This window comes from Macaca mulatta, chromosome 2 (genome assembly GCF_049350105.2).
Source record: "Macaca mulatta isolate MMU2019108-1 chromosome 2, T2T-MMU8v2.0, whole genome shotgun sequence".
NCBI classification, from domain to species: Eukaryota; Metazoa; Chordata; class Mammalia; order Primates; family Cercopithecidae; genus Macaca; species Macaca mulatta.
In genome coordinates, this window is record NC_133407.1 from 32,132,513 (window position 1) to 32,152,796 (window position 20,284).

Below are 20,284 nucleotides of genomic sequence, written 5' to 3' on the forward strand. Positions count from 1 at the left end.
AACTGAGCTATAAATGAAGGAACCGAAAGCTCAGCGCCTCATCCCCAGTGCCTTCTTGGCTGTTTGGACCGACCTGCCACTCCAGGCAGGAACTCTCATTTACGGGAACATATTTATTTTTACATATCAATGATGTATTTTTGATGTACTTGATTAAGTATTATGGGTTCAGCCCCAGGAAACACTACTGCAGTTTATAAATAGTGAGTTCAGGAGTGTACAAGGTTCCTGGAATTAGAGCAGTATTTTTGTTTTTATGTGTCTCTGTACATTTACTTTTTCAAAGACCACTCTCTCCCAAATATGTCTGCTTTTATTTCTAAAACACATCTTTGTATGACTTTCTAGAACCATCTGCTGTGTTCTTTTCTCAAACACCTAGCTGTGCACAGTAATCCCAGATAACAGCTATTCATTATATTCCAGATTAAAAACCTAAGTCCCCCATCAGAAGCCCAACCTTTCAGGTCCATGTTACTTTAAGCCAGCCTCAACTTACTACTTGGAATGAGACTTTATTATCTGGCAGCAATACAGCCTCACAGAGATTTCAGTGTTCATCATATCATTTATTCAGGCTCCTGAGAGGTTCCACTAAACCCGATGAAGCAGATTTTTATCATCAGTTGACCTCTTCTCTCTCCACTGCCTTTACAAATCCCAACAGAAATGGAGATCTTCACCCTTTTCAACAAACCGAAAAGCCATCAGAAGTGCCGGCAATACTACCCTGTCACCATTCCTCTCCGTGTCTCCAAGAATGGCCAGACAGTGAACGGCTTGGACGCCAACTGGTTAGAGCACATGAGCGACCACTTCCGGAAAGGAGGCGTGCTGGTGAATGCCGTCTTCTACCTCGGAACGGTGAACGGTATGTTTGGAATTCACAGTCCTCGGTGGCCCTTTGTGAACTTCGCTTCTAACTCTTGAAATCTTAGTCCCTCTTCAGAGCCTGCTTCACTCAGAAAGCTCTGCAGCCGATAACTGTGCTGCATTTTATTTCTAATTAACACATCTTGAGGAACTTTCCATAAAGCCCAGGGCCTGTGCTCTCTAAACCTCTCTAGGAGTCAGCCAGGTATCTTCTGAAATGACAGAGAAAGTGGAGTGATTCTATTTCATGGAAGGTGGCCTCAGTCTCTGTTGCTTTTAAAGGCTTTTAAAAAGATTGTTCCCTGGATTTGTTAATTACCCCCTGGGATTGTGCCATTCCAAAGTGCAAATTGTTTGTAGACACTATTACAGTTGAAGTAGCAGTAGCAGCACCTTGAAATTAACAGCAGAGAAATAAATTGAACAGCCTGGTTTCTGTAAGCTTCACTGAGACACACACTGTTCCCAGGTCTCCCAGCACCCGGTACGCCCTCCCCAGTAATGTGTTGTCTCTAGTGGTTTGCTGCACAGGATAGCACTATTGATGTCAGCTCTCCTAAGGCAGAAAGTCTGCCCACAGTGGGAAAATGTGTCAAACAAAGAAAGGGCTTTGGGTTAACGAGAAGGCAAGTTGAGTCACCAGGGTGTGTCAAATCCGGGAGGCAATTTGGGGAGTGGGACCAACGTGCCAGCACGTGCGTATCCTGAGGGCTGCCAGTCAGCAGGATTCCTAAGTGAAACCTAACATCAAATTTGTCAATCCCAGCAAAACCTGGCAGGGGGCGTCAACAGTACCGTGTGTTGTTGTTGAGCCGTTTTCTCTCAAGCATTAGCAGAGTCATGAACAGAGTTTGGATTCTACAGTGTTTGCAGTCCTTGAAATGCCAGCAAGCATCCTGAGAATGAGACCATTCTGAATTCTAAATGAATGTACTTTAAATCATCCAAAGCCTTAGAACATGATAGAGAACAGACAGGTCTTAATTTTGCATGCAAGTCTCTAAGTATCATTGTCTAATGTTGACATGTTATCATAGTAGCAGCAGGCGTTGTATAGTGTAATGGTCCATAACCATTTGTTGAATGCATGAATGACACCAGAAAGGTGATTGGCTTGTTAAGAATACATCCAGAGCAGGGCTGTCCAATAGAAGTGCCCGTGATGATGGAGGTGTTTGTTCTGTATCTGGGTTGTCCAGTATGGCGGCCACCAGCTGCCTGCGGCTACTAAGCACTTGAAATGTGGATACTGCGGCTGAATAATTGAGTTTTAAAATTCATTTAACTTTCATTAATTTAAGTTTACATAACTCTATGTGGCTAGTGGCTAGGGTCACTGGTCAGTGTGCACTTGGTCAGTGCAGTTCTAGAATATCATGTCTTTAATACAACTAATGTAGGGTTACTTCTGTGCCCTAGTGGCAAGGTGGGTAACCTCTCTCTACACAAGGAAGCCCTCCATGGGTACCTGCAAAGTTCCCCAAAGCCAGGGGTTGTCACAGTCTGGTTTGAGATGCATCATAAAACACCAGTCGCAGTACATGCTTGGGGCCAACTTGGGACAGATGTTTACAGCCTGACTTACCAGTGTTAGGGGAGGCCAGGGAGGAACCTTTGGCTCCCTGTTTCCTGCAGGGACACCCCATTGCCTGTCTTGGGTTGTGGCAACAGTGGCTCCTTTCATCCCCTCTTGGTGCCCATAGATGCTCTCTGTGGCCGTGCATAGTTTTACATTCCTCCCTAGGAAACTGATGGTTAGTTGTTGAAGGTGTATAGGGAGGTGCTGGAGATAGTGGATACCCAAGTGACCACTTGGAATTTCTTCCCCTCTTAGGAAAACTAGGGCATCAAAAGGAAGGTTTTCTCTTTGACCCCACTGCCTGAGCATGTCAGGAGCCCTAAGACCCCCAAGAAAGAACACCTGGAACGTTCACAAACCCATTTACTGTTCCTCTACCATCATGGTTTGGCGATCAGGGCTGAGTTAGCCCCCTCTACTCCCCGTCACCCCACTCTTCAACCTGGAGTCCAGAAACGCAGACAACTTAGACAGCTTTTTCTTCAGATTTGACTTGAGTGTTTGAAATACTGTTGTAGCCTCCCTTGGCTTTAACCGCATTAAATTCATTCTTCCTGTCCTGAAGACAGAACATGAAATTTCCCCTGGCAAGCGCAACTATGAAGTCCTCCACAGGGCCCAGGCATCTTCCTGTATGCAGCCCATATCTTAAAGCTCCACCATAGCTGTTTGTATCTATGTCAGGGAGGGCTGCAAAATTCTCAGAACAAAATGAATTGAAACCCACTCTGATTTTAAACACAATTTCACCGTTTATATGTCTTTTGGGAGGGAGAGTGTGACTGGGAGTAATGCTTACTGGGTTAGGGTGTTTCTGCTCTGGAAAAGTTCAAGGTTTCCGTTGGCCAGGGATGAAATACGTGTGTGTTCTTTTCCCAGAATTAAGAAAAAAAATGGCAAGCTAATCATAATCATAAGAGGAACCTATTTCTAATGAGATAATTAGTGTCCTTACAAATAAATCTGGCAGAGCTAGAAGCACATCTTTAAGCTGTTTGCCATCTGGAAAGGCACCAGTCATGACTCCTAAATAGAAATTTATATTCCAAAGTATTTTCCACAGAGTCATAAAGCTCATGAGAACTTTGTCCCATAAACAAGGTGATGTTTCAGCCCAAATTACCCAGTGCAGACTCCAGAGCTTCTGTTCTGGAGGCATTACTCCCCTCCCCATGCCTCCCACCCCAGGACATAGAAAGACTTGTACATTCCTCAAGTTTGGGCTCCTGCTCATGGTCTCCAGGACTCCTCTCCCTGGGTCATTCATTAAACCTTAGACTGACCAGGTGTCTTAGGCTGGGGGAGGCTCTGCCCGTGAGCTCTGGCAAGCTTAGGGCACAGAGGAGGGGCGTAGTGACGACCGTGGACACCTAGCGGGTGCTCTGTGTGGGTGCTGGGCTCAGCAATTCAAACTTAGCATTGACTTCATCCTCACAATACCTCAGTGAAGTAGGTACTGTTGTTATGCCTGTGTTATAGCTGTGGAAACTGAGGCACAGAGACATTATGTCATTGTCAAGGTTACTGGCTAGTAAGAGCAAGAAGGTGACAGAAGAAAGAAGGGAGTAGGCAGATAAAAGGACCATGAGGTGGGCGGGATAGAAGAGGAAAGACGTGGCTATGCTGGCAGGAGTTGTGGCCCCCAGCAGGACTTTGGCGGCTCTCCTGGTGGGGAGAGGAGGACTCCAGGGTCACTCTAGGGAGGTGGCAGGACCCGATGGAAGCAAGAATGAGTCCAGGGGCCACACAGCAGAGCAGCCAGGCACTCAGGAACATGTCGGCCAGTGAGATGAAAGCCAGGCTCTCTATTTCTAGAGGATGGGAAAGACTAGGAGGAGAGACCCCAAGCTGAGCTGGCTGTTGTGGAGGAGTTAGGTGGGAGTCAGGAGTTCGGGATAAGATTGAGGCTGCCCAACCCTGAAGACCCAGTGAGGAGGCTGATTTTTCACAAGGCTTCTGGGCCTGCAGAATTGCTGCTGCCATCACCAGCCACTGAGGCTGCTGCTGCTGCCACCATCTCGCTTGCCCTGCCTTGCCTAGCATTGCTCTTGTTCTGTCCTATCCCCTGCCCCCAACTACCCTCTTTGCCCTGCCTTCCCTGCCCCACCCCCCTGCCCACTCCTGCTCCTTGTTCCTCATACCCTTGGCCTGTCCTTGCCCTTTCCTACCCTGGCAGTCCTCCATCTCTTTGTTTCAGAAATGGCCTTTGCAGCTGATTATCCAAACCAGAATCTTCTCCAGCAACAGTCAGTGTTTGCGGTGACTGTATCCTCACTTCTCTTTTTGCCTAGAAGAGCTTTTTTCTTTCCCTGACTGCTTGAAAGGAACCTAGCCTCTCATTCTGCAGAATGGCCTGCATGATGGCTTCATCTGATCAGCGCTCATGGTGTCACTGATCTTATTTCTCCAACCTCTATTTCTCGTAACCTGGAAGTTAGTTCTAAGGCCTTGATAAATTAAGAATTATGACAAGAATCTATTCCAGGCAATGTGTTCTCCATGCTGCATCACATAGGGGTCACATGACACCCAGATGTCTCTCTGTTCCCACCTTTTTAAAAGATTAGGTCTCCCTTGAGACTTTCTCCGGTGCCCCAGCTGCATCTAAATCCAAGTTAACACTTGGTATTTATACCACCTTTTTTGACACCTAGCGTATCCTCCATAACCATATATTTGCAAGATACATATGTAAACCACATGTACATGGTTTAAATAAATATGTATTAAATATGTGGGGTGTACATTTTATATAGACATATTCACAACCAACCCCCCAGGCAGGTCCTACTTTTTGTACTTTCTTAACACCACGGTGCCTGTATTCAGAAGGTGACTAATGATAATTCTGGATGATGCTCAACAATGTCAGTGGTGATGAGGGGAAAAGCTGATATTGGAGTGTTTCACCAGGAACCAGCAGGTTTTGGGGTGGGACTGGTAAAAGAGGGAGAATGAAGTAGTAGCAGGTGTTTCTGATAGCCACTCCCTTGGGACACCACCCGTCTCCAGGAATGTCTGGCCTAGTGGTTACAGGCAGGCCTTCTACTTCAAAGAAGCCACTTAATAATGTAGGGGCTAAATTGCACATATGCCATTAAATGCATTTTCTCATGTGTCCATAGGACACTTTTAAAAAACTTTTATTGCAGTTTAGCACACACGTAAAAAATTGTACAGATCATAGGATATAGCTCAGTGGCTTTTCACATGGTGAACACATCCATGTCACCAGCACATAGATCAAGAAATAGAACAGATCAAGCCCCTAGAAGCCCCTGCATGTCCCGCACTGTTTCTATCCCCCCGGGGTAAGCACAGTCCCTACTTGAAACACTATTGATGAGTTTTGAACTGTATACAAACTTTATACACTTGTCGTTGTGGAATTCGTCCACATTTTTACATGTAATTGCAGACCATTTTCTCTCATTGCTGTGTGCTATTGCATTGTGTCAGATACACAGCTATATATATAACTTAGCCATTTACAAGCAAATTTTTATTCTTTTTTTTTTTTTTTGCCCCATATAGGACAGCATGGCATCTGTACAGATGTAGCCCCAAACAGAAGCCCTAAGCCCATCTCATTGTGCCCTGACTGAAATCTCATCCTAACCACCAAGGCAGAGAGAGTATGGTGCAGTGGTCAGAAAACACCAGCTCTGCAAGGGTAGAAACGTAGCCTGTTTAGCACCTGCCCCCAGCTCCTCAAACAGGGTCTGCCTCATCATAGTAGTAGCTCAGTAAATGTCTATTGTTGAAAATGGGTAGGTTTTAGGATCAAACAAATCACATTTCAGATCTGGTTTGACCCTTGTATTCCATATGAACATGGACTAATCATTTAACTCAGTTGTCTACCCACTAAAAGGGAATGACATATCTTACAGAATTTTGGGGAGGATTCAATGAAAAGCCTTGAGTGCACCTGGCAGAGTGCCTCCCATCCAGCTAACACTGAATCAGAATGTTTCTTCCCTATCTGGTCAGTTAAATGGTGCTACAACTTGCAAGCTAACCCTTTTCCAGCTGAAGAGGAGTAATATCTTTTCTAGATTATTCAGTGCCTCAAATTGAGAATGTAGAAAGGCAGGCAGACCCAGAGCAGCAGTGAGTGTTCAAGAAGCAAGAGAAGGCAGCAGCCTTGCTCATTCTTTGGTTAATAGAGCAACTTAGCTGCAGGGTGATTGGGAAGCAACATGGCACCGTTACCTGGGATTGGTTGAGCAGTGATTACATTTGCCATGGGATCACATGTCATATGACTGCATGTGCAATTGTACTTATGCAGTTGGCCAGTGCCAATCCTGGAATCAAGGTGGTGCCAAGAGCACTGCAGCCTCTGATCGAGAGAAGGCACCCTCAGAGAGCCAAGAGCATCTGTTATGCCAGCTACTCCAGGGTAGACAGTCTAGTCTAGTCTAGCTTGTTTAAAGGAGAATAGTAACACTTTGTTTTTAACCCTGCAAAAATAGACCAAATGCACTGACGGCTTGTCATGGCATGCACATTCAGGCTAGACTTTGGCAAAGCATAGCACCCTAGGGCTGAGCCTGAAGGTTAGCTTGATAGACAGAGTCTTAATGTCTCAGAGGCTGCAGAAGAGTGGTTGCCTCATAGAATTTACCTCTTTTCCCACATCCTTCTTGTAAGTCATAAGCTTGGAATATTAAGGTGGCCTTTTACCAAAAGACCAGCATCAAATATTTATACAGTACGAGGGCAGATAGCTTTTTGTGCACAGTAGGGAAGCATCTTCGCTTTAATAAAAAATGCAGTGATAATGGAATGTTTTCCATAGATGGAGGGCAGTTTAACCTTTTTACGTTGGAGCCTTCACTCTAAGATAGACCTATTTATACCCAACTCAGTGCACATTATAGTGAGGCTGAGCCATGAAGGTAATGAGGAGACAAGGAGTGGACAAGGCCGTCAAAACAAGAGACTCTTTAAAAGCCCAGCTGTCTGCTCTCTGTGGTTCATTGACTTTTTTGCTGTTACAGATAACCAGATTTTGACAGCCATTCTGAACTTCAGCTTCATGGTTAAGTAGGTGAATCAGTGCTCTGGATTCAGAATACTGGAGGATTAGGCTAAGGTGGGGAGACTGGGAAGCAGGCAGTGGATGAGTGTGTTCTGGGTGGATCTGGGTGTGTTCCTCCTTCATGCCCCCAAGCTAGCTGTAGCTTTCCCTGCTGACTACACAGCCCCGTTCCCAGGCCTGACTCAGGAGGAAGGAGAGGAAGCCCAGCAGGGGATGGAGAAAAAGTCTGGATGGGCTGAGTGTCCCCTTCCCTCATCTGGACCTCAGCTCTGCCATGCTCGCCATGGGCAGGCTAAACACCATCAGATAATTTATGTTGAATTAGGCACTTAAATACTTAAAGCACGTGGCAGGCACTTTTAAAGGGCTTGGAGGTTTTCCATTGAGAAGATCTGTAGGTAGATGCTTTGGAAATTTGATATAACATATTTTTGTAGAAGTCTTGAGGAAATGTGTGCTGTGTTGATACAATCCTGATGGAATCATTGTCTTCTGGTCTCAAGCATGCCCAGGTCAGGATTTGGGAGGGCTTTACTCGAAGGGGTCTCTCAGGACTCCTGGAGTGTTACCCAGAACTTAAAAAGTGAGCTGGACTATGGTCCATACTCACCTTGGACCCCAAAATACCTGTGACATGATTTAGCTGTACAGCAGCTGTTTTTCCCTGATCACCTATGAAACATGTCTCTTAGGAGGCCATGGAATAAGCACACAGGAGAAACTTTTCAGCAAAGCAGATGAGAGAGGCAAGCTTAGCACCTGCCAAGGCGTTTGATAACAGACTCTCAGGATAGGAAACAAGAAGCTGGAGCGTGTTATTGGTTTACCCATAGGGCTCTTACTTGAAATGGAGAATTACCTTATGTTGGGATAATATCAGGATAAGGCTGCTGTGCTCTTTACCCTTACAGCCATGGTTTTGTTGAACCGGTTAGGCCTCCCTATTATCTGGAATAAGGACCCACGCTAAGCAAAGTACTGTGGTCTTGTTTTTAGGTCTAGGTTGGGCATTGTGTCAGTCAGCTATTGCTCCAATAATGCTGTGTAACAAACCACTTCAGAACTCATTGGCTTACAATGGTAACAATTTACTCTGGCAGATTTTGGGGTTGGCTGGAGTAGCTCTGTTGAGGCAGACCTGGTCTCAGCTGGGCTCCACTGGGGCAGCTCTGCTCCATTTGTCCTTCATCTCCCTAGAACCAACTGGCTAGCTGAGGCATGCCCTCTCAACGTAATGGCAAAGACACAAGAGGCCAAGCTCAACCACACATGTACTTTTTATGCCTCTGCTTGCATTACACCTGCTAATATCCCATTGGCCAAGCAAGTCAGATGAACAGAGCCCTAAGTGGCTGGCCTCCCCACCAGTCAATTTAGTCTTAACCGCCTTCTCTCCTGATTCTGCTGCTCACCTGGTCCTTGACTGTCCTTCATTTACTCTGCATGTCAGGCTGGCTGTCCCTTCCTCCTGGAACTCTCAAACCCTGCAGATCCATATTCCTTGCTTGCTTAGTTCACTTGAAGTGGGGAACCCTACCCTGATGCCTCTTTCAAAAATAGCCACCACCACTGTGTCCACTTTCACTCTCCCCTTGGCCCACTTGGTATTTTTCTAGGATTTGTCACCTCTGACATGGTGTTATTGTCTTCCTCCTCCACTGTAAGGTAAGCTTCATGGAGGCAGGGACTTTGTCTTGCTGCTCGTGAGATCTCTAGTGACTACAGGACTACTTGGCACATAATAGATTCCCAGTAGGTGTCATAATGAATGGCTGGAAGGTTATTCAGGGTAAACTTGAACTCCAGTAACATGTCACTCACCCTTCTGAGGCCCTATCTTCCATTTTTAGACTCCTCTAAGGAAAGTTTTTCTATTTAGATTATACTAATATCATCTCCCCATAGTTTTAAAAAACTCTTTGATTCTAGTTATGCCTTCAAGAGCCTTGTAGACAGAAAAAGGACATTCTCTGTCATCTGTGTTGTCCATTTACTTGTGTTACACCTGATTTAACTTGTTAATAACCTCACAGAAAAGGAAGGACATAAAAGAAAACTCAAATTGTATGTAATTCCACCACCTATAACTGCTGCTAGCATTTTGTGTATTTCCTTAAAGTTTGTCTAAACCGTTTTAACATAAAAATCCATATTGAGCTCATGTGGCAGTTTTATATCCTAGTTTTTCTCCATAATATTTTATCTAAAGCATTTTTCTGAATCATTAAATTCCCATGATATTTTTAGGGACAGCCTAGTGTTATACAGAAATCTCCAAATTTAACTATTTTTCTATGGTTAAATCTTTGGATTGTTGAATATTTAGATTAAGTTTTTAAGTAATTTTATAAGTAATGCTTATAGATGGATATTTGATGGTGTTGGAGGTTATTACCTCACGATAGACAAGAAGGGTAAGCTTTCTGGGTGAAAGAGGATGGACTTTTTGTGGCAAGATCCTGCAAATTTGTTAAATTGCTTTCTAGAAAGACTGTACAGTTAAAATTCCCTTAAGCACTATAAACTTTCCCATATCACCACACCTTTACCAGCAGTGAGAATTTTCTTTTCAAAATTTGTCACCTTGCTAAATAAAAAAGAAGTTGAGGCCTGGAGCAGTGGCTTATGCCTGTAATCCCAGCACTTTGGGAGACCAAGGATCACTGGAGTTCAGCAGTCCGAGACCAGCCTCTACAATGGTGTGAGACCCCATCTCTACAAATAATAAAAACAGCTAGGGGTGGTGGCATGTGCCTGTGGTCCCAGCTACTGGGGAGGCTGTGGTGGGAGGATCACTTGAGCCCAGGAGGTTGAGGCTGCAGTGAGCCGTGATTGTGCCATGGCACTCCAGTCTAAGAGACGGAGTGAGACCCCATCTCAAACAAACAAACAAAAAAGAGATTGCAATTGTTTTTCAATGTTTACTGGCCATGGAAAGAGAGAGAGAATTAATTAATTGCTAGTTTATGTCCTTTGTCTCTAATGGTGTTTTAGTATTTTTAACTATCTGTAAAAGCTTTTTACATATAAAAATATTGAGCTTAGTCTTTATTTTTGTTATTGTTGTTGCAAATAATTTTCTCATGTTGATGACCTTTTGTTTATGGGGTCTGTTGGGAGCCAAAGCTAAATATTGTTATATATTCATATCTGTCAGTCTTTTTCTTTGTGAATCTAGAAAATACTGGGAGTTCCAGGAACTCCAGTGTGATTCAGGGGACTTTCTGAATTTGTCTCCCTTCCTCCCCATGGAGAAAAAAAAAAAAAAAAAAAAAAGTCACATTATTATGGATTTGTCCTATTAAAAATTGTCCTTTTAAAAGAGCATATCATTGAAATGTGCTTTGTATGTGCATTTGTTTACTAGGACTGTCATAAAAAAAATACCACACACCGGGTGGCTTAAACAACAGACACTTATTTTCTCTCAGTTCTGGAGGCTAGAAGTCCATGGTCAAGGTTCCAGCAACTTCAGTTTCTGGCTAGGGCTCTCTTCCTGGCTTGCAGACAGCCACCTTCCTGCTGGGTCCTCACGTGGCTTTTCCTCTTTACACGTGCCAGGTGAGGGAGAGAGAGGGCTCTGGTTTCTCTTCCTCTTCTAATAAGGACACCAGTCCTGTTAGACTAAGGCCCCATCCCACCCTAGTTAAAGGAGGACTAGGACCTCATTTAACCTTAATTACCTTCTTAAAGGCTCTGTCTCCAAATATAGTCACATTGTGGGTTAGGGCTTCAACATACGAATTTTGGGAGGACACAATTCAGTCCATAATATTATGATTGAGCAGTGTTTATGGCATCAAATCTGGGAACCAAGAGAGATTGTCTGTCCATAATCCCACAGATGAGAGACCCAGCCCTTGAAAGAGTCACATCACCTTTCAGGATACAGCCCAGCCCCAAACCACTTGCTTCTAAGTCAGTCTTCTTTCCCCAAATCCCTTATCAAAATGGGCCTAGGACATTTACGAGCCATGTACCAAACAAAGGGGTAAAAGATGCTTCCCTTAGTGTATTCTGTAAGGGCAAGGACTCTGTTCTGTATTTTTTTTTTTTTTTTTTTTTTTTTTGGAAACAAGAGTCTCACTCTGTCTTCCAGGCTGAAGTACAGTGGTGCTATCTCAGCTCACTGCAACCTCTGCCTTCCAAGTAGCTGAGATTACAGGTGCACCCCACCACGCCCAGCTAATTTTTTGTATTTTAGTAGAGATAGGGTTTCACTGTGTTGCCCAGGCTGGTCTCGAACTCCTGAGGTCGGGGAATCTGCCTGCCTTGGCCCCCCAAAGTGCTGGGATTACAGGCATGAGCCACTGCGCCCAGCCTGTTCTATATTTCTTTTACCCTCGTTGCCTACGATAGTTTTTGATCATGCTATACATTTCATGTATACTTGTCGAATTGTACAGAGTTCAGAACCTGGTACATTGACTACAGCAGTGCCCAGGGAAACATTTCCAGTGGTAAATTATTTGGGAAAATTCCCTCTCCCCCACATTCCACCTCTTGACAAGAGCTGCCTAAAATGCTGTCTGGACAGCAGCCCACATCATGTGAACTTCCAAGAATCAACGCATCTAGAATGCATCTGACAAGCTCAGATCTGGTGTGTTATATCTCTTCCCTTTAAAAAAAAAAAAAAAAACCCTCACCTAAATATAGTTTGCTTCTAAAAACTGTCTCTAAATGATTGTGTTTTACCCTGGATAAGTTCTCCCCAGTGCATCCTGACGCTGGAGCATGAAAAGGAAGGTAAACGCGTGAAATCAAATGGTGATTGCTAACAATGAAATTTGGGCTCATAAATCAAGGATATTATTCAAAACTGTGAGGTAAATTAGCCTCATTCATTCTGATAGGGCTAGATAGACTCTATGGCTGTATGTGCCTTCTTTAATTAACATGCTGAAAAGATGTTCTGATTGGGATTATTAATGAATGCAGTGGAAATGTTTGCTGCTTAGAAGACTTCTGCCACAGACGGTTTACAAACCACCCCCCACCCCGCCTTTTTCTTTTTCCACAGATTCCTTACATGGCTTAACAGATGGAGTATTCATCTTTGAAGCTGTTTCCACAGAAGATAGCAAAACCATACAGGGCTATGATGCGATTGTGGTTGAACAATGGACAGTCCTGGAAGTAAGTGTGGGGTTGGCAGCCCTGCTTCTTTTGTTTAGACAGCAATTGTTTTATCCGCCTGCTCCATCTGACCGTGGGGCTGTTGCTCAGCTGTGGCTTTCTTCTGAGAGGGAGCTGACCTGGTAGGTCCTAGAAGGACCCCCTTAGTCCTTTCATTCCCCTCTTTTCCCACCTCCAGGTAGGGGTGGGCCCCGCTCTTCCCTTTCTGCAGGAAAAGCACATTGCGTGTGCCTGGCCATTTGGTGGAAGGAGACTTGTCGTTCATTAATTTGCATATAACTGACAACTCTAAGTGATATAAATGAGGTCACATAGTTTGTGGCCTCCGTAATAATCAGAGCAGCATCGTTGTCAGAGCCAGACCCTGTGGCTCCCTGTGCCAGCTATCCTTAGAGTTATGCACATGAGCTCACTCAATCTTCACAATAAGCCTTTTAAGTAAATACTGTTATTGCCCCTGTTATATAGATGAGGAAACCGAGGCACAGAGAGGTTAGGTCCCTGGTCCAAGATTACACATTAAATACTGAAGAATGTATTTGAGAAATGTTGACTCATGAGGCCACCAAATTGCTGTGGGCAGGGGAATTCCTCAAACCATGTTCTGCTGGGACTTTGGAGGAGCGAATTTACTCCTAAGATTCACTAGTGTGTACCTGAAGGGCATTTCTCTAACTATGGAAGCGTGACTTTTTAGCCTACTCTCTTGCATACACAGCATCTGGGATATAAAGGGGGAAGCTATTTGGACATAGAGAGCTGAATTCTTGGTTTTTTTGTTTGTTTGTTTGTTTGTTTGTTTTTTGAGATAGCTTCTTGCTCTGTCGCTCAGGCTGGAGTGCAGTGGCATGATCTTGGCTCACTGCAACCTCCGCCTCCCGGGTTCAAGCGATTCTCCTGCCTCAGCCTCCAGAGTAGCTGGGACTACAGGCACCCGCCACCACACCCAGCTAATTTTTGTACTTTTAGTAAAGACAGGGTCTCACCATGTTGGCCAGGCTGGTCTCAAACTCTTGACCTCAAGTGATCTGCCTGCCTTGGCCTTTAGAAGTGCTGGGATTACACCGTGAGCCACCGTGCCCAGCCATGGGCATAGAGAACTGATTTCTGAACACCATGGAAGAACACAGGATCGGCATTGCTGGGAGGGCCTCTGCCAAACAGGGCTCTCCAGGCCGAGGGAAGACAGGGGTGGATACAACTCTCTGTGAGGAGTGTGGGGCGCTGAGACCCACTAGACAGCCAGTGCTTGCCACACCCTTGTGCCTGCCAGAACTGCAGGCTCGAGGCAGTCCCTTGCCTGGTTATTGAAGTGGAGATGGGATGGGGCGTGAGTTGGATGTCTCCCGGGACACTGACTCAGCTTTGAAGCTGCAGCAGTTCCCAGCATGCGTGAAGTGAGGAGCAAGGCTGTTGGGGGGCATGCCTGCGTCTGAACAGGGATGAGAAATAACTGCTTGCAAGTGTGATAGTAATGGAGTACCTGAAGGAACTAGAGTCGTCAGAAGCAGGAGTTGGAAAGTCACAGCATCCGGGGCTGGTTAGCGAAGGGGCCAGAAGTCCTGAGGGAAGTAAGGAACCAGGTGACGACCTGGTGTGAGATCAGCTCCACCAGTCACTCCTGTGTGACCCTGGGGCCCATGGTCTCTCCAGGGTCCATGCTCCTAACTAGAAATGGGATGCAGTGGAAGTAAGGCTCAGTCCAAGATGCCAAGTGAGTGTGGGCAGGTCCTGTCACTTCTCAGGACCCTGTCCTTCCTCAACTGTAGCTGGGCAGGTCACATGGCCCATCACGTGTGGTGGAGTGAAGGCTCCAGGTGGTGGTGAAATATGAAATGCCAAGAGTTGGGGATCTGAAGGACTGAGCAGCCGGCATTCAGTTTGCTCTGTAACATTTGGCTGTTAACAGTAGCGATGCATGGCTGCACCCAAAACATGTGCCTGAGCCGAGTGATTGGCAGACCATGGGGATGTGTGTAAAATTCCTGCTGTCTGTATATTAAAATGGCTGTTAAGGGAGGGCTCTGTGGTTCCTCAAAAAAGATGACTTGATGGCAGTGATCCAAAATCATCTATAAAATGGTTCTTAAAAATTAGTGTGACTGCAGGACCAGTAGCATCAGCATCACGTGGGAAGTTGTTAGAAATGCAGATTCTTGGACCCCACTCCAGATCTGCTGAACCCTCTGGGGGTGGGGCCTGGCAGTCTGCATTTTAGCAAGCCCTGCAGGAGATTCTGAGGCTCACTCCCTTTGAAGAACCAGGGTGGGTATAGATGCCACTCCCATGTTGGAACTGTACCCCACAAGGTGATGGATTTGAAAGGGGGGACCCTGGAAGTGATAAGGCTGGGAAGGCTCCGCCCTCATGGATGGGATGAATGCCCTTAGAAGAGAGGCTGCAGACCACTGCCTCCCCTTTTTGGCCTTCTACCTTTGATCATGCAAGGACACCTACAGGGCACTATCTGTGAGGAATGGGCCTTTGCCAGACATTGAACCTGTTGGTCAGTGTCAAGATGCCTGATCTTGGACTGCCAGCCTCCAGAAATGTGAGAAACAAGTTTCTGTTGTTTATAAATTACCCAGCCTGTCGTATATTGTCATAGGAGTAGGAATGGACTGAGACAGAAATTGGTACCAAGAAGTGGGGCTGTTGCTATAACAAATACTTGAAAGTGTAGAAATGACTTTGGAACTGGGTAATGGGTAGATGCTAGAAGAGTTTGGACATGCAGGCTAAAAAGAGCCTAGATTGCTGTGAATGGAGTGTTAGGGTGATTCTGTTGAGGGCTCAGAAGAAGAGGAGAGCTGTAGAGAGGGCCTCAGACTTCTCAGAAATTATCTAAGTGTCATGATCAGAATGTTGGTAGAAATATGGACAGTAAAGGTCATTCTGATGAGGTCTTAGATGGAAATGAGGAACAAGGTATTGGAAACTGGAGGAAAGGCCATCCTTGTTATAAAGTGGCAAAGAACTTGGCTAAATTGTGTTCGTGTCCTAGCGCTTTGTGGAAGGCAGAACCAATGAGGGATGAACTAGGGTATTTGGTGGAAGAAATCTCTAAGCAAAATATTCAGGGTGCAGTGTAGCTGTTCTTGGCTGCTGATAGTAAAATGCAGGAAGAGAGAAACCAACTGCAAATGGAGTTTGTAATCAGAAGGGAAGCAGAACTTAAAGATTTGGGAAATTCTCAGCCTGGCTTTGTTGTCAAAAATGAAAAAGTGTATTCAGAATAGAAAACTAAGGTTGGCTAAGCTACTGTTTGATAGGGAGATTGGTGCTGGTGGAAGGATGCCATATGCTATTCACCAAGACAATGAAAGAAAGACCTGAAGGCATTTCTGAGATCATCAAGGCTGCTGCTCCCATCAGAGGCCTGGAATGCCAACGCCTGGGGGACAGACCTGTGTCAAAGGAGGTGACTTGGGCATCCTCAGTATCTTCAGGCTCACTGCCCAGTGCTGTCTCAAGTTTCCGCTCCACGTGGTCAGGCTAACACAGCCTCTGAGATTGACATCTCCTGAAAGCAGATGGAGGAGAGATCTTGTGGGAAGACTGTACTCCTTGGTTTATGGGTTTCTCTTCCTCTTTGCAGCTGGTGGAAACAAGCTTCAGGAGTCAGCTCTGAGGTCACCTCCTGCAGGGTGAAAGAGCGCTCCTCTGTGTTCTCATAACTCTCTGGGCATGGCTCTATCATAGCTCCTGTTGTACTCCATCAGTGTTATTTATTTGTCCACTTTCCTCCCTCCACTGTGAGTTTCTTGGTCTGGGAATGTTCATCTTTGTTCTCCAAGGCACTCCAGTAAATGCTTGCTGATTGGGTTGAAGGCTTTTTGGTTCAGCCCAAGGTAGACTAGTGTTTCTCAAAATTGATCTCGTATCAGAATCACCTGGAGAGCTTTTAAAAACACAGCTATCCAGGCTCTACCCCTACTTCCTATTCAATGGGTGTCTTAGTCTGCTTGGGCTGCGTAACAAAATACTAGACTAGACAGATTAAACAACAGAAATTTCTTTCCTCTCAGTTCTGGAGGCTGAAAAGTCCAAGATCAAGGTTCTGTTGGGGTTTGGTTTCTGGTGAGGGCTCTCTTCCTGGCTTGCAGATGGCTGGCTTCTCACTGTATCCTCACATAGCTTTGCCTCTGAGCATGCACAGGTGGGAGGGGGCCACTCTGGTGTCTCTTCTTATAAGGACACTAATTCTGTTGGATCAGGGCCCCATACTTATGACTTCATTTAACCTTAATTACTTCTGTAGAGGCCCCATCTCCAAACACAGCCAAACTAGGGTTTGAAGCCTCAACATACACACTGTGGGAGGATATAAAATATTTAGTCTATAACGGTGGCTCTGAGATGGGGCCCAAGAATTTGCATTTTCTAAGACATTTTCAGATGAGCTGATGCTGCTGGTGTGGGAACCCCACCTTGAGAATCCCTGTCTTAGGGGAACTAAGTATAGACAGCTCTGTAACCAGCACAGCCCAGCAATGTCCAGTCCAGGACAGGTTCACCCACAGCTCAGCTCTTTGAAGAGGCTCCGTTAGACCCTGACTTGGGCCTGCAGACAGCCCCTCTCCTGCCTGCCCATCTCTAAGGCTGAGGGTATTTTTCAAACTCTCATGTCTTCTACCCTCTACCAATTACTTCTTTTCCCCACCCTTTTGGCCTCTAGGAAAGATTTTTCCTTTTTAAGGCCTCAGCAGGTCCCTTTTGGCTTCTGGTTAACTGCTTTTCTGGTAACCACAGTCTTCCCAGGCAGGCCTATAATCTCTAGGGCTCTGACCACAAAATGTCCCTGACCAGTTCTTTTTCATGTCTCACAGTGGGGCCTGGTCTGTCCCTTTCCTGCTTCGTTACTCCTCCTGTGCTGATTCCTCAGCTCTGCGTAGATGTGCCATTCCGATTCCACCTTGTCTCGCTGGCTTCCCTCTCTCTTCACGCGCATGTACACATGCACACACGCACATGCACACACGAAAATGTAGTGTGCGGACGGTGCAACATATTGACAAGAGAGCAGTAATTCCAGAATCTGCCTGAGTGTGCATCCTGCCTCTCTGATTCCCAGCTGAGTGATGGACTATGTGAAAAGCAAACCACCCCTGCTTTGTTTTTCTATTTTCAGTTGTATAAATGGGGATACTGGTAACGACCTCTCAAAGTTGATGAGAATTAAAAGAGAAAACATATTTAAAAGTTGTGAATGTAGAACGTGGCACATAGTAAGCCCTCATGACATACTGCTTTCTCGGTCAGTCACCTCGTATCATCATGAGACAGATCCTTCCCCCATTGCCTTTGTGGTATGCTAAAAGCACAGAGGCGGTTGGGCTAGGGTACCTGTAGAGTCAAATGCAAATAATTGCATTTTGCTCAGTTGGAAACCTACAGCCTAAAATTAAAGGCAGTTGTAAGATAAATGTGTATCCATAGGGCATTTATAACAGGTATTTTGTTGACTTTCTTTGAGTTTACAGTCTAGTGTGTGAGCAGAAAGGGTAATTCTTGGAAAGGAAAGGAAAAAACTACATAAGATGAATAGGTAAAGAGCAAGATGCAGACACAGAGACCTCTGCTTCCCTCTGAATCTGTGTATCTTTGAGCCTGACAGCCCATCAGAGCTTATAGACACCACCAGGTGCTACCTGAGCATAGAGACTCTTCCATGTTTATCCCTCTCCATGGAATATGTTCTAGAACATCAGTGCTTATCGTGAAATTTGGTGCCAGAATGGAACATAAGACAGTAGAAAAAGCACTTATAGCTGATGCAACTGGTATGGTGGCGGGTGGGTTAATTGAAAAAGTCAAAGAGACCCAAAGAAAATCAGATTCCTATCTTACACATTTTATTTGAATGTAAAGTACGTAAACACATGTCCATTTGCCAGTCTTTTTGAGTTGAGTGTCTGCTGAAGTAGAGTTCTGCCTCATCTTTCTCATATAAACCACACCCAAAGTGTGCTAACTACAATGTCCAGTATCAGTTTCTTTAAAGTATCAATGGAATCTGACTGCAGAATCCTTCTGTTTTCATGATTTCTTTCTAGTCTTTCTAGTCCCCACGCCCAACACACATCTAATTCAGCCACAGTTGTTACTTTTTAGTGATTGTTCTTTGTTGAGTCTCTTCAAGGAATTCAACTTAGTTTTTTGAGAAACAACTTGTTTTTGCACTTATAGTTTATATGCTTTTAAGTCATTTAAGACATGTAACTAGGAAAATGGGTCTAACTTATAGAAACACATACAGCTTACCCCTGACATGCTCAGTTGGTGAGGTCAGAAGGGCATGAGCATCCTAGAAAGCTGCTGCTGCCTGCGAGGACTTGACTTCTCTCAGGGTGGACTGGACTTCCGCGAGTACAGCTGCAGGGAGAATGGCTTAGGGCGTCATTACAGCCTCTGCAACCCCACAGACTTTGTCATGAGGCTCTGGAGTCAGCTCTTCTCCACTCTCTGCCTGCGTATTTAATCTTTTGTTAACTCCCATTTTATCTCATACTATTTGCTTCTGCCCATTTCCCCAGCCTGTCAAGACATTTCTGATCATGGTTATATCATCCTTCATTCTGGGGATCTTCCAGCCTTGGCTTCCCTGAAGGCTTCATATGTATGGTGGCTCCTGGCTGGTCTCAATGGCAAACAGACTGGATCAAGGACACAGTCCTTGGCACGCTATAAGATCTCTCCACCAGTGCCTGACACTAACCCAAACCATTCTGCAGTGGATTCAGGTGGCCCTGTTGTTCCACCTTCCGTTCCTCTCTTGTATTTACATGAAAGGCTTGATGCGATGCTTTTCTGTAACTGAAACCTACTCTGTCCTGTAACCCTGTCTCATAATCCTGTGTAACAACACATTAGGTCTCACTTGGTCTTCATGAAGTTCTGCAGGTTTCTGGGGCTCAAGCTTTTGTTTTCAAAGGCTCCCAACCATCTCTTTAAGAATCCACTCTAGGATTTGCCAGGGAGTAACATCAATTTCTATGGTTTCTAGAATTCACAGGGGAGCCAATATTTGTTCTTTTTAAACCATCTGGTTTTTTTCTTTTATTGCCACAGTTTCTCCAAGATAATTATTTTGGTTCTGAGATCATAGTCTTTAGTGCCAAAGACAGCAGTTCTCTGCCTTTTTCCTGTGATAGGGATGATTTTCCTGCAAATAATCACTCCCATGAAAGGCCCAGGAATCAACACCCAAACCCCTCCCAGGCTGCATCTCCATCCTTTCCCACCGCAAAGCGAATCATAGCACAGGTGAGTGCTATGGAGGTCAGAATAGCCTCAGCTCTATTTTAGCAGCTCTTTCAGTACTTTGACTTTTATCAAATTCGTGTATGCCACTCACCTTGACAGTTACACACCTGTTTACAGAATAGTATGTATGGATGACTGCCTTTTCCTTAAAAAAAAAAAAAAAAAAGTGATTCATCTCAGCTTGAGCTCATTTAAAATTTTCAAGTTTGCTTCAGAGGGCATACTGCTAACATCTGCTAACAATTTGAAATGCCCACTCCCATCCATGACTCAGCAATTTCATACTTCACGTCCATCTCTTCTAAAGAAACCAATGCATGTGTTCACAAGAAGGCACAGACAAGGCTATTATCTCAGCATTATTTGTAATATCAAAAAAG

At 45.0% G+C, this 20,284-nt stretch overlaps 1 protein-coding gene across 7 annotated transcripts in view; it reads left to right on the forward strand.

Moving 5' to 3' along the window:
* The window catches only part of RFTN1 (raftlin, lipid raft linker 1), a 203,300-nt gene that overhangs the window by 148,914 nt on the left and 34,102 nt on the right, over window positions 1–20,284 (forward strand). For all 7 annotated transcript variants that reach the window (XM_028843652.2, XM_028843654.2, XM_028843653.2 and 4 more), the window contains exons 6-7: window positions 668–871; window positions 12,523–12,638. In XM_028843652.2, the coding sequence (XP_028699485.1) occupies window positions 668–871; window positions 12,523–12,638 (320 nt within the window). The remainder of the gene's footprint in view (window positions 1–667; window positions 872–12,522; window positions 12,639–20,284) is intronic.